Source organism: Strix aluco, chromosome 2, assembly GCF_031877795.1.
Source record: "Strix aluco isolate bStrAlu1 chromosome 2, bStrAlu1.hap1, whole genome shotgun sequence".
NCBI lineage: Eukaryota > Metazoa > Chordata > Aves > Strigiformes > Strigidae > Strix > Strix aluco.
The window spans coordinates 65,628,106-65,640,826 of NC_133932.1; the positions used below are offsets into that span (position 1 = coordinate 65,628,106).

Genomic DNA, 12,721 nt, shown 5'->3' on the forward strand with positions numbered 1-12,721 from the left:
ACTTTGTTAGGAAACTCTGATGGTTTTTATCTTATTTCAGAATTATAAGTTTAAATCTTGATTTGGAGCATGACAACTTCTGTTCTGGTGAGATGTGCACTAATTAACACCTGTAATATTCTAGACTGCAAAAGTAAAGGTGAAACTTCAGACTTCAAAAATACATCTCGCTAATTGTGTGCAACTGTTAGAAACTACGGAACTTTAAAATTTAAGTGTTTTGTAAGCAAAATGGCAATGCATACCCTTAAAAGACTAAAGCAAAACCATAGTATGTAGAAACCAGGATTAACATAAGCTTGAATATCGGTAAATCAAAGCTTGTGTTAGGGTGAACTTTGGCCTCATGATGGCTTCCACAGGGAATTTCTAGGTTCTGGCTGTTGCAGGCTGTTGCATCAGAAAAAGAACTTGCTCCAAAACTGTGTTTGTTTCTCATGCTTTAAACCTCTCCCCCCATGCCCCACCCCCCTGCAACAAGCCCAACACTTTAAGGTATGTATTATTTTAGTATTTTATTAGCAGATGCTTATATAATAGCTGAGGGTTTTTTTAACTGGGGTTCTAGCCTTGAGTATTGTTTCCTTGCTGTACTAGCAAGGGAAACACTGCAGTGGTTTTTTTCTACAGACTGTGCATCTATCAGTCACGAGGTTTTTACACTTTTCTGACTCAATAGCTTGCAACTGTGTGGGATCTTATAAGTAGGAGAGCTACTGGTTGTCTTTTTACATCTGACTGAGCAGTGGTAGGTGACAGCTCTTCGTTTATTTTCTAACTCTGCTTTAATCTTCACACTGAAAAAGTTTCATACTTTCTCTTGTAGGCAGGATTTGGGATTGTAGCTTTATTTGTCACTGTTTTTGCTTAATGTGTAACACAAGTAGCTTAGCTTGTCTTTTTGGAGTGTCACTTTCTGTTACTGGCCTGATTTTTGATGCGTTGATTATGTGAGAGATGTTGATGAATTGCCTTTGTTGCCCATGCCTGTCTTAAAAAAAATCTCCAAACACTTGGGGTTGATCTGGGTATGTTTGATCGTGGTTTGGTACAGAATGGTGTGCTAGCACGGCATTTTAACTAGTGACCCAGTGATTATTCAGGAATCTCTTCATAAGCATCTTTCCCTATGTAATGCAGGTTTTCAGTAGTCTATGCGGATGATTTTTACTGGAACCCTTTTGGGCAACAGGTGATTTCTTAATGTCATTTCTAGGGCAGTAAGGTCAATATTCTTCAGTATAAAGTATGTGAATGTTTCTATATGCTACTTGAAAAATCCCTTGGAATATTTTGAAGTCTTATATTGCTGTAATCCTGTTTAAATGGCAGAAGGCAGTCAAATAGCGTAGGGGAAATGTAGAGCACTTTTTTTAATCAGTGATGTAACTCTAAAGAAGAGTAGTTTTGCTTGCTATCTGAAATGTGGTGATCTCTGCATATTTATTATTGATTACTGCCATCTCCTTTAATTAGCCTGACTGTTGTGGCTTCTCCTGCTGCATAGTTTTGCCCTGTATTAGGCACAGACCTCTATGGAGGAATGGCTGCAGCCATTTAATGTTTTGAAAATTGCTTGTTTAGGTTTGTGACTGAAATACACTCACAACTCTTGCTTTAATTTTATTGCACTGAAATGCTGGTTTAGCAGTGTCAGAACTCTTCATATCTGGCAGCGAAAATAGAGGCTGGAATCAAAGGTATGTGAGTATAAGAAAGGTGGCTCAGGCTTTACTTCTGAAACAGAGACAAAAGAAAATCAGGGAAACAACCCTTTCTCAGTGGTGCAGTAGCACTTTGCTTTTGGTTTCATGCGTTCCAGACCTCCTTGAGCTTCTTGTGCTGGGGAAACATGGAGTTGTCTCTGGGTGTGAACCTGATCAACAGCAAGCCTCCTTTGAGTCCAAAGCATTATGAGCTCGAATGGCCTAAGGCAGTGAGGATGTGAAGTCTGTGTTTGAAGTCTTCATGCAAAATCAATTCAAGGTCAGAACTGAAAACTGACCATATTGGTGCTTTCAGGTTCCTGTGTCAGACAGACTTAGGGTTGGGGTTAGGACCCTTGTGAAGGCTGAGTGGAAGGGCAAGGGAGGCTGCGTGGAGACCTTTTGGGGGACTTGGAGGAGGTTCCTGTAAGAGTGGTTGGGTTTCTGAAATGTGTGCTTGGGGACTGCTTAATAAAGTTCACAGGAAAAAGTTCCTAGGTGTATCTTCCAATGCCAATAGGAAAGAAGCTCTCCTGTTATGTATCTAAGTGCAGGGGGTTCCTTATGACATAAGAATTTCCCAGGAAGAGAGGGAGGACACCTTCTCAATCTTCTTTTCAACTTTCTTTTATTATGAAATCCTTGTGGAATATTATTACAGTTTTCAAAGGTGAGGAAATTTAAGGTCAGTGTGGGAATAAACTCTTAGTAATGGAAGGCAATATTTGAATTCCTTGGCTTTCCAATGATATTCTTGCTTTACAGTTCTTAAGAAGAATTATAACTGTATATATAAGTGCATGTAGCCTTAATTTTACTTTTTACTTCATCGAGGCTCAAATGTTTGAAGCTTGCTGTGTCAGTAAATGGAAATATAGTGGAAAGTATAGATTTCTTGGAAACCATTGACTGTTAAGCAGTGGAAGCCAAGGTTGGAAAGGCTCTTGTACTGTATTTATGCCACTATTGTGATAGGTGAACAGTCTTCATTATTATTGCTAAACTGTTCTTCCTGGTGGATGTTAAAGCTTAATATCTGTGAATGAATTAGGTTTTTTACTGTTTGATTTGAGATTTTCTCTTTTTACCCAAAGAAGTTTTCTTCTTCAAGGTTCAGTTGAAGTGAGTTGATTTTTAAAAACAGATAAACTCACCCCCCCTTAAAGTCTGTATCCTGGAAGGCATAAGGTACCATAAGCACCCTCTCTGCTAGTAGCATTAAAAAAAAAAAGTGTCTTATGTTTAGACACAACTTTCTGCAAAGTTGCAATGTGAAAAGTCAGCCTCGAGGATATCCATGTAAAATATAAGCTGTTTAAAAGGTTGGCTCTTTAATATCTGTACAACCATATGGTTAACATCCTGTAGTAGTGGGAGCAGTACAGCCGTGGAAGAAGTAGTAGTGGAGCTTGTGTTTTGGTCTCTTCAAACTATTTCAGGCTTGAATTTGACTCAATCTCCTCCATTAACTCCTAGAGTAGGAGGAAGTAAGCAAGTGTGCTTAACAAACTGATACGCTGCACTTAATGCAAAAAGAAACATGAGGGCCTATGTGTAGGCTTAGATGCAATATAGTTAGTCTGATATTAGGGCTTTAACTCTTAACTGTAGAGATGATTGTTGACAATTTTATTTCAGCTGTCTGTGCTACCCCTGGTGCACAGCCAGTTAAACTGCTTATAAAGGCAGCTCTTAAATTGCTGAAACATCAAGTCAACTGTTCTTAAGGTGGATGTGGCCAAAAAGTTTTTTCTTTCTTCTTGAGGGAGGTGGGATTGGTTTAGAAATCTAGCATTAACTATTTGAGAGTTACTTTTCTTTGAGAAATTTATTACTTACCATGTCAGCACATAAGAATTACTACTAGGTGTATTCAAGGTGATACTAAAAGTATCTCTGGTAATAAAGGTGCTGTACAGGGAGGTGCTTCATTGTGCTGCTTTTTATTTGGCTTGTTCAGTCCTATGTAGAAGAAAATTTAAGATCTTTAAAAATACAGCTAATCAGCCTTGGACTTAAAAAAAAGGAAGTGCATTGTTGCTTACTTGTGTTGTTGTCACATATAGACAGTGAGTTGCTTGTGTCCAATATTTGGGATAAAATGGCTTTGTGGATATCAGTATTCACTTAAACTTATAAAATGGTTCTCTCATCCCTCTCCTTTTGCAAAGGGGATACAACTTAGACTTACTGAATTTCAGAATCTTTAAATGAATAATGAAGTACTTGATTTTCTTTAGTAATATTCAACTTCTGGGTTTGTAAATTGGCAGGGCTGAAGCTCTGGTAGTTTAGAATTTGCTGATACCTTGGAGGTCCTGAATCTGGAAGAAATTTATTTCCCTTGTTTTCTGGATATAGATTCAGGTGTTTGGTGGGTCAACCTTTGTCTGGCTGATTTGCCCTAAGGGAGTGGTAATAATTGAGACAGTGAAATTGTAAAACAAAGAACAGTTTTCTGCCCACATATCTAAGAGGGAGTTAGGTGAGATATAGATTGATTAAATGGTTTTTGAAACTGCAAGCTGATGAAGGTAGCATCCTAATATTTGCTATTTTAATAGACCAGTTTTGGTCTGAGTACTGAAGTCCTAAGTGTGAAGCAGGTAAACCTTTCTTACAGGTGCATGTTGAGTGTGATGAGGTAGAAAAACTTCTGGACACTAGACATAGTCTTTGCTCAATTCTCATAGTATGAGTCATGAAAAAAGTGCATCTGAATTACAACTATTGATGAACAGGAAACAAACCACTTCTGCTTAGTTGCAGATGAGAGGTTATTTATAGCAAGAAAAGAAAATGCTTTCGAAAGAGAAACTTGATATAATGAGATCTAAGGAGGAAGGATGCATATTTCAGATGCCTAGTGAAACTTTTGGCTTTCTTTAGGCCTGGGAGAGGTAATAGTAAGGCAAGTGGTGGAAATGATTGCTTGCCAACTATGTTGGTATTTTTTATTATCTGCTTTAGAGTCTGGCTCAGGGCTGAGCTGTGTTCTTCCATGTGACTTTTCTTGAAAGATAAGAAAAAAACTTTTCAGTCTGACGGCAAAGCATAGGCAACTGTTACCATAAGTGTAAGTTCTTCACAGCTTCCAGCTTACTTGCTAAATAAAAATACAGTAGCTTTTTTGTTTGTTTGCTAAAGGGTGTTTAAAGGAGCAGGTTAAGTGCTTCTTAACAGAACTTTAGAATTTCCTGGTCACTACACTGCAAGACTTCTCCTGTTTGTACTTTGTTTTTACGTTTTCATTGTGGGGACTGCTAGTCTTTCAGTGACACTTACTGTGATTTGAAGGGCTAAAGTGAAACAGCCTAGTTATATCCTTCCAAAAAGTTTTATCAAATCTCACATCTAAACTTTTAAAGACCGTGTTGCAAAACCTGAACATGTTTTACTGTCCCACCTCCCTTCAAGCAGACGACGTGTAAAGGTTTTTCCTTTTCATCCTACTGGGTAGGATGAGGTAATAGTGCCTAATGATTTGTTAAATGTGGTTTTTGCCTCTGCATTGCTTATGTTTTGTGATTGATTTTATGTTTTGAGGCTTTTATTCATTTTATACTTTCCTTTTGCATTTTAGTGCAAAAGATGATATTGATATTGATGCCCTTGCTGCTGAGATAGAAGGTGCAGGAGCTGCAAAGGAGCAAGAGCCTCAGAAATCCAAAGGCAAAAAGAAAAAAGAGAAGAAGAAACAGGATTTTGAGTAAGTTCAGTTTTTTTCTATCTGTCTTGTTTTATTTCATTATACAAAAACTCTGTTACTTAAGTACCATAACTTCTTTCTTATTTTAGTGAAGATGATATCCTGAAGGAGCTGGAAGAACTGTCAATAGAGGCGCAAGGAGGGAAAGTTGACAGGGAACCTTCTACAGGAAAGGTGAACACGGAGAGGGAGGTGGGCTATTTAATAGGAAATAGTTGAAATACGAGACACCTTTGTCCCAGAAAAGTTCTAGTGTTGCAGTGTAGTTAGAGATCCTATGTGAAACATACAGCTAGAATGTATTTTTAATTATACTTGATCATATTTTCATGGTCAAGTCAATTGTGAAAGATTTTACCAGAAGCCATGTGTTCATGCTGATAATTATTCAAAACCAATCAGAAAAAATCTTAATTGTGGGCTGAGGTGTAGTACACTCAGCAGGAGTAGTTACTGCTTTCAGACTTTGTCTTCAGTAAGAGAAGTTTTTCTTGATATCTCTCAACGCTGTTTCTTAGCTCACAATAGCAAGTAATTTTTCATGGCTGATTATCGAATTGTTTAATTACCAGGTTGAAAATGACAATGAAGAAAGCTTATCAAAACAAGATAAAAAAAGGAAAGGAAAGAGTAAAAAAGCCAATCTGGAAAATGACTATGACAGTGAGGAAGTGGAAGATAAAGATAAAAAACCTAAAAAACCTCAGAAAGCAAAACAAGACATGCTTTCTGGCAGCGATGATGATGATCATGAGACACAGCTTAAGAAAAGCAAAGGGAAAACTCAGAAATCAAATAAAAAGCACGATCTGTCAGAAGAAGATGAAACTAACATTAAGAAAAGCAAAGAGCGTGCGGGGGCAGTGTCTACAGGTGAGAGCGGTGATGAATCAGATGAGGTCTCCCAGTCTAGGAAAGGACAAAAGAAAAACCAAAAACCAAAGTCCACTCCTGCTGCTGAAAGTGGGGATGACGAAGAAGAACCTTCATTCAAAGTAAAAACAGTGGCTCAGAAGAAGGCAGAAAAAAAAGAACGTGAAAGGAAAAAACGTGAGGAAGAAAAAGCCAAACTCAGGAAGCAGAAAGAGAAGGAAGAATTAGAAGGCGGTAAAGAACCAGCAAAGCCTAAGGAAGCTCCAAAAAAAGCTGAAGAGAAGGCTTCTCCTGAAGTCATGGCAATCCCTGGCACTGGGGAAAAAGGAGACACTCCTGCAGGAACAGAGGGTTTGTAACATGGTTTCTAAATCTGTAATTCAAATACTGTAGCTTTTAGAAGAAGACCATAGAGTTAGCAGGCAGTGAGAGCGATTTGTTGCTTTATTATGAATTGGGAATACTGGACATTTGGTAGCCTTGTCTGCCTCTTTGTGTGGGCTCACATGTGGCTTTTTTCTGGCCTGTAGTTTGTTCAGGTACATGGGAAAACAGAAGCCAGATGGTGAATTCTTATTACAATATATGCTTACAGTTCTGTATTGCAAACATACTTTGTCACTTCACAGTTACTCTGACTTTAAGACTTCAGGCTCTGACTTTATAAGTCAATTTTATTTTTTCATTATGAAGTGCTTATGTAGTTAGGTAGTCAAAGTGTTCCTCATTTGGTGTTACTTATCACATTTGAAACATTAACTGTATTTAGAATTTCTTTAAAATTCCTGGGATCTTTGAATGTATGCCTTTTCTTTCGGTAGCTGATGACAATGAGGGAGACAAAAAGAAAAAAGACAAGAAAAAAAAGAAAGGTGAGAAAGAAGAAAAAGAGAAAGAGAAGAAGAAGGGTCCCAGTAAAGCCACAGTTAAAGCTATGCAAGAAGCCTTGGCTAAAATGAAAGAGGAGGAGGAAAGGGCAAAAAGAGAGGAGGAGGAACGCATAAGACGGCTGGAGGAACTAGAAGCGAAGCGCAAAGAGGAGGTACTGTATATCTTACTCTGAGGATAGAATAAGGGAGGGGGTAATCTTAACCTTTACCCTTGCTGGTGCAGTTGGTGGATTACTTCTTAATATGTTTCTCAGGAATAGAATATACACTTGGCCAGCTTTTGTGTGAGGCATGCTTTAAAATTTCTGCATGTTTTTTAACCTTTTTCTAGGAACGATTAGAGCAGGAGAGGAAAGAAAGAAAGAAACAGAAGGAAAAAGAGAGGAAGGAGCGTTTGAAGAAGGAGGGAAAACTTTTAACAAAAACTCAACGAGAAGCCAGAGCCAGAGCGGAAGCTACTCTTAAACTTCTCCAAGCTCAGGGTAAGAAGTAAAGTTTAAAATAATAATAATTTAAAAAAAACCCCACAAATAAAACCCCAAAACAAACACAGAGCAGTAAAGGATATGAATTGTTTTTATCTGGAGCTAGAAGGGCAAATACTAAGTTAATTCCATGTAAAGGTACTCTGTTGTCAAGGAAGGCAGTGTGTATGGGACACCACCACCACCACTCCCCTCATTTTTTAAAGTATGTTTAAATATCTATATATTTTCATCTTACACTTCAAATATCTAGCTTTTTAATACATTCCACTTGCAGTTTAAAGATTTTAGTTATGAAACTTAAGAAAAATCACTTCTTTCCATTGCTTAGTCCAAAGGCCAGGAAAAGTGGATGGGCTGTGCTGCAGGTCTCTTGAGACCAGCGATCTGGATCCCCTTTGGATTAATTCATGTGCTCACTTAAGAAAGTGCATTGTTTTGTCTCAGATTAGCCAGCCCACAGGAGCAGTATATCCTCTTGCATTTGCTTCAGGATATATAGGAGCTTTGCTGCTTTTCCATCAAGTATAGTCTGTTTCCATTGCAATGAAGTAAATATATCCAATCAGTTGTAAGCCCATGTCCTAATTTGTTCCTGGTAACTTGCTTGTGGCTAAGGAAACAAATGAATTCCTGAGGGCTGAGTATCCTTTTTGTATTTGTAGAGAACACTGACTTTTTGCTGGTAGGTGGATGTGTAATGGTAGGAATCTCTGTAGCTAGTAAAATGTTTGTGTATCTTAAACATACACAAAGGCCATTTCAGTCATTGTTGTAGTTATTAAAATTCTTCTATTTGTGTGCTGCCACAACTGGATTTTTGTCAAATCTATACTGTAAATCACACTGTACCAGAAGGAATGTTGAGTGTTTCAGAAGGTGCAGCAGTAGTTAAATTATTAATTTGTCTTTTCATGAAACTTCTGTTTTTAATTGAATCCCTTCCAACATTACTGTGCTGTCTTTCTGGTGAGGTGAAGATGAAACTGATGAATTAAACCTGGCCATTATTTTAATACCTATAAACATCTATGTGTTTGAAAAAAACCTCAACCAAACAAAAAAACCCGACACTGAGCAAAAGGGAAAATACTAGCTACTGAACATCCTTAAACTTTTAAGAGCTGTGCATCTTAATTACTCCAGATGGTCTGAAACTAGGATGACTGGCAGACTGATCTTAAGTGAGTTTTAGCATAACAGACTTCAAATTGACATATGCTTGTTAAACTTGAGGTATGTGTGTTCACGAAATCCTATGTAAGTATGTGATAGCTTCACACCTGGAGTCTTAGGATCAGATTGTTCGGGTGTTGTTCCACTCCCCTGCTCCCCAGTAATCTAACTTCTTCTTGAGAGCATTCAGAGCATCTGAAGAACTATAGTCAAGTTTTGCAGCTTTTGAAAATCAGACTACTTTTTAAAAAGAAAATATGCATTGAATCTAATTTTCACTTCCTTCCTCCACACTGCAATTCTGGAAAATGTGTTCTCATTTAAACCAAAGCTTATGTTAGTAATTACCTGGATTTTCTTTCTAACAATTTTTTTTTCATAGGTGTTGAAGTGCCATCCAAAGACTCTGTGCCAAAGAAGAGGCCAATATATGAAGATAAAAAGAAAAAAAAGCAGCAGCAGCCAGAAAATAAAGAAGGTGTGATTTGCGTATAAGGATACTTAATAGTTTAGGATCAGATGATTTATTCTATAAACACTGCTGGAAATGTGACTAACCTAATTGCACTTCATGGTGGCTCTGAGGTTCTTCTGACACCCCTGCTGTCACGTGCAACTGCTGATGCATTAGGATTCTAAAGTTGTTTTGAAGGCTGTGCACTTAATCCTTTGTTTTGCAATCTACTCAACTGTTATTTTTTTTCCTAACCTGGGCATTTTCTTTAGAATTTCTAAATGTTGGAGATGTACAGAATGTAAAGGCCTTTTATGAATGTGAGGTTGAACACTTTGTGTGCATATGTAGGTTAAATACAATATAGTGTAAGTAATAATGACTTGTAATTAAGTCTGAGTTGATGTCCCAGGATGAAAGGGGATTGATCCTAGTTTTAGTACTTTTCTTTTAAATTCGAGACAATTTGTTTGTTTATTTGTTTTCTTGCATATAAAACCAGTTTGCCGTTTCTAGGGTGTGAGTAGTTCAGAGAACTTGCATTTTTGAAAACTTAGAACTATTTAGGCATAGATTGAATGTGTCAGAATTTTTTACTTTTGTGCTTTGTAGTTTTCCTGGGGGGGTATTACTGTGGCTCTTCTCAAGACTATTCCTTAGTTTAAAAACCCCCCCCAAACCTCCTTGCATCAGTGGTTTTTGTTATTTAGCTGGGGTTTTTTAACATTTGGCATGAGTTATGTGCCTGTTCACCACTTAAGCACCAATTCTCTTTACCTTATCTGAATTGTGTCAGTGATTTTTTTTTTTCCCTAATATGGAACAGTAGAGCAAGAATGGGTAGTTCATTAGTATTACTTCATTTTCTCTTGTCTCTTAAAGTGAGGATTTTTTAATGTTCAAAAGCAATGGTAATCCTTTTAGCCACTAACTGACCTATCACATAAATCTAACTGCTTAGCCAGATGTTTTTCGAATAAGCCACATGCTCTAACTTTGTTTCAGCTCAATAAGTGGGAGTTGAGTTCGGTTTGGTATTACATACATTCATATTTTGTTTGCTTATAACTTAAAAATATAATTTAAATGTGAAGCTGTATGTCTAAGTTGGTTTGTACTTTGAAAGAATGTAGCAACCAATTTGCTTTCTTGCAATTTCAGAAAGTGTGGAGGTAACTTCCCCAGCTGAAGATGCTGTAGAACTGGAAACACCAGTAAAAGAAGAGATTCCTCTTCCAGTAGAGCCAGGTTAGTAGTAATGCAAATAAACTTAAAACATGTAAGCCTGTGTGGCACTACTGCATGGTGGGTATGTGTGGTGGTTTAGTTCCTGCCAGGGTCGGAGACCACGCAGGCGCTGCCCCTCCCCCACAAAGGGAGTGAAATACAAACCCCAGAGCTGAGATAAGGAGAAGTTTAATACAACAGTGCAACAGCAACAAAACGAACAACAACAATAACAGTAACAGTAATAACAATGAACAGAGCAAGAAATGTACCGATACAGCAGTGAGGAGAGCAATCGCACAACACACGCGTTCTCTCCCGCACTTGGGCGCCCGGAGGTCAGCATGGTATTGAATAACCCGGCTAGAGCTTCCCCCCACTGCTGAGAAACCTAACCCTATCCTGGCTAAACCAGGACAGTCTCATACCTTGCTGGATGGGGGCTGAGTGGCCATCCTTTCTTCAGGTAGTTGCTTTTTGGTTTTTTTTCTCTTTTCCCAAGGGAGGAACTGATGGAATTCTATGGAATAAAAAGGCATGAAGCTTCAAAATGAGTGTAAAGGTCTGTTATTCAGAGTGATCTTCAGTGTTTGATTGGCTTAGGCAACTATCTCAAATAAGCACATTCAATGTCTTATGATTAGCTCCCTTGACTTTTCATTTGCTTTCTAAAAGGCTGTTTGTCAGCAACCAGGGGAGGGCAGGGAGGAAATACGCTGCTACTAGTATCGATACTGTGATAGTCACAGTGATTGTATTCTTGATTCCAAATGTTTTGCTTTCACAAGTGCTGAATGGAGTGGATACAGGTTAGCTTGTGAAACTGAGTATCAGCCTAGCAAGTGATTGTTGCCCTCGTTTTTGCCTGCACTTTTGGCAAAATCACATTACTGGACAGCTTCCTCAGCAAGGAGACTGTTTCAATTTTTACCCTTAGTCTGAAGTCAGACAAATACTGACAAATTTCCAGCTTTTTGAAAACAAAGCTGAATGTGTACTCGACTTATCTCTTGAAGGAGCAGTTCCTTTGCCATAAAAGAGAAGGGCTCACGGGCAGAATGTTAGTTCCCAGTTAATATTCTAGCAGTCTGGAACTTAAGCTTCATTTCAAATAGCTGATGTCTCATGACACTATGTGCTGCAACATATATATTGTTTAATGCCTCTTTTGGAGAGGGCTAAAAATTTGCATTTTGCCATTTATCTGTTAGGAGCTGCAGTCTCTTCATGTATCTGACTGAATTCCTGCTGGAATTAATATATTTAATGCTTCTGGAATTCATGGTATAATTATGTTAAAGCATCTGGAGTCCTAAAATAGCACTTTTTATAGACAATTTATTTTCCCACTAATTAAAATTAATACTGTAACCCAGCTTGTTTTCTTGTTTCTCTGTCACTTTGCTACACATGGCTAACTGTTAATTGGGCAGCTCCTTTCAAGGAACGTGGTTGTGGTGGAGGTTTGTGTGGCATGCATTATGCAGGCACTTGCATGATATGCAGACAGGAACTAGCTGAGTAGTTCAGCTATGTCTTCCAAAAACATGTTTTGCTGGGCAAAGATGCTAACACTGTAAGATTTTGTGGAGAGAACTGAAGATTAAGTATGCAGCATTTTCTGTTCAGGGAACATGAAGATAACTTGGTAGAATTATGGTAGCAGCAAACTTGTAAGTTGCAGTTGTCAGTATATCAAAGGAAGGGGCACTTAAAAATGCATGTTGCTGGTCTGTTTCTTCTCCTTTAATGTTGGATTTCTTAGTTTCAGAAGAAAAGGAGGAAGAAGAAGAAACGGAAGATGCGGGTTTGGATGACTGGGAAGCTATGGTTAGTGATGAAGATGGAGAGAAAGGTGGGCATGTAAATACCAAATGGATGCTTTTTCTGAATAAGAGGTTTCTTTGGACTGAGTTTTTTTGTTCCTGTAGAATATATATTGTATTTAGAGTCTCTCCCTGCCTCATTAGATAAATTGTGAGGCAAGTGTGATGATAAATAGATAAATGGAAGGTCCTCTTCTCAAAGGCAGAGCTTTCAGAGACTGCACAAATACTGCTGAAGAAGACTCTTTGGAAATACTCACACATGTGGTTACTACCTAAAATAAATCAGCTGGAATTTTTTGTTCGTTATTATGGGTGTAAAAATCCTCTCCTCTTAATATGTGCTTAAGCCACGTCTGGGAGTTTAAGGAAACC

General features: G+C 38.1%; 1 protein-coding gene across 1 annotated transcript in view; it reads left to right on the top strand.

The window, feature by feature from the left end:
* EIF5B (eukaryotic translation initiation factor 5B) overlaps positions 1–12,721 on the top strand; it is a 38,522-nt gene that overhangs the window by 10,322 nt on the left and 15,479 nt on the right. Inside the window, exons 2-9 of the mRNA XM_074815065.1 lie at positions 5,290–5,415; positions 5,505–5,589; positions 5,988–6,639; positions 7,110–7,330; positions 7,510–7,660; positions 9,222–9,317; positions 10,455–10,541; positions 12,286–12,375. Of these exons, the coding sequence (XP_074671166.1) occupies positions 5,290–5,415; positions 5,505–5,589; positions 5,988–6,639; positions 7,110–7,330; positions 7,510–7,660; positions 9,222–9,317; positions 10,455–10,541; positions 12,286–12,375 (1,508 nt within the window). The remainder of the gene's footprint in view (positions 1–5,289; positions 5,416–5,504; positions 5,590–5,987; positions 6,640–7,109; positions 7,331–7,509; positions 7,661–9,221; positions 9,318–10,454; positions 10,542–12,285; positions 12,376–12,721) is intronic.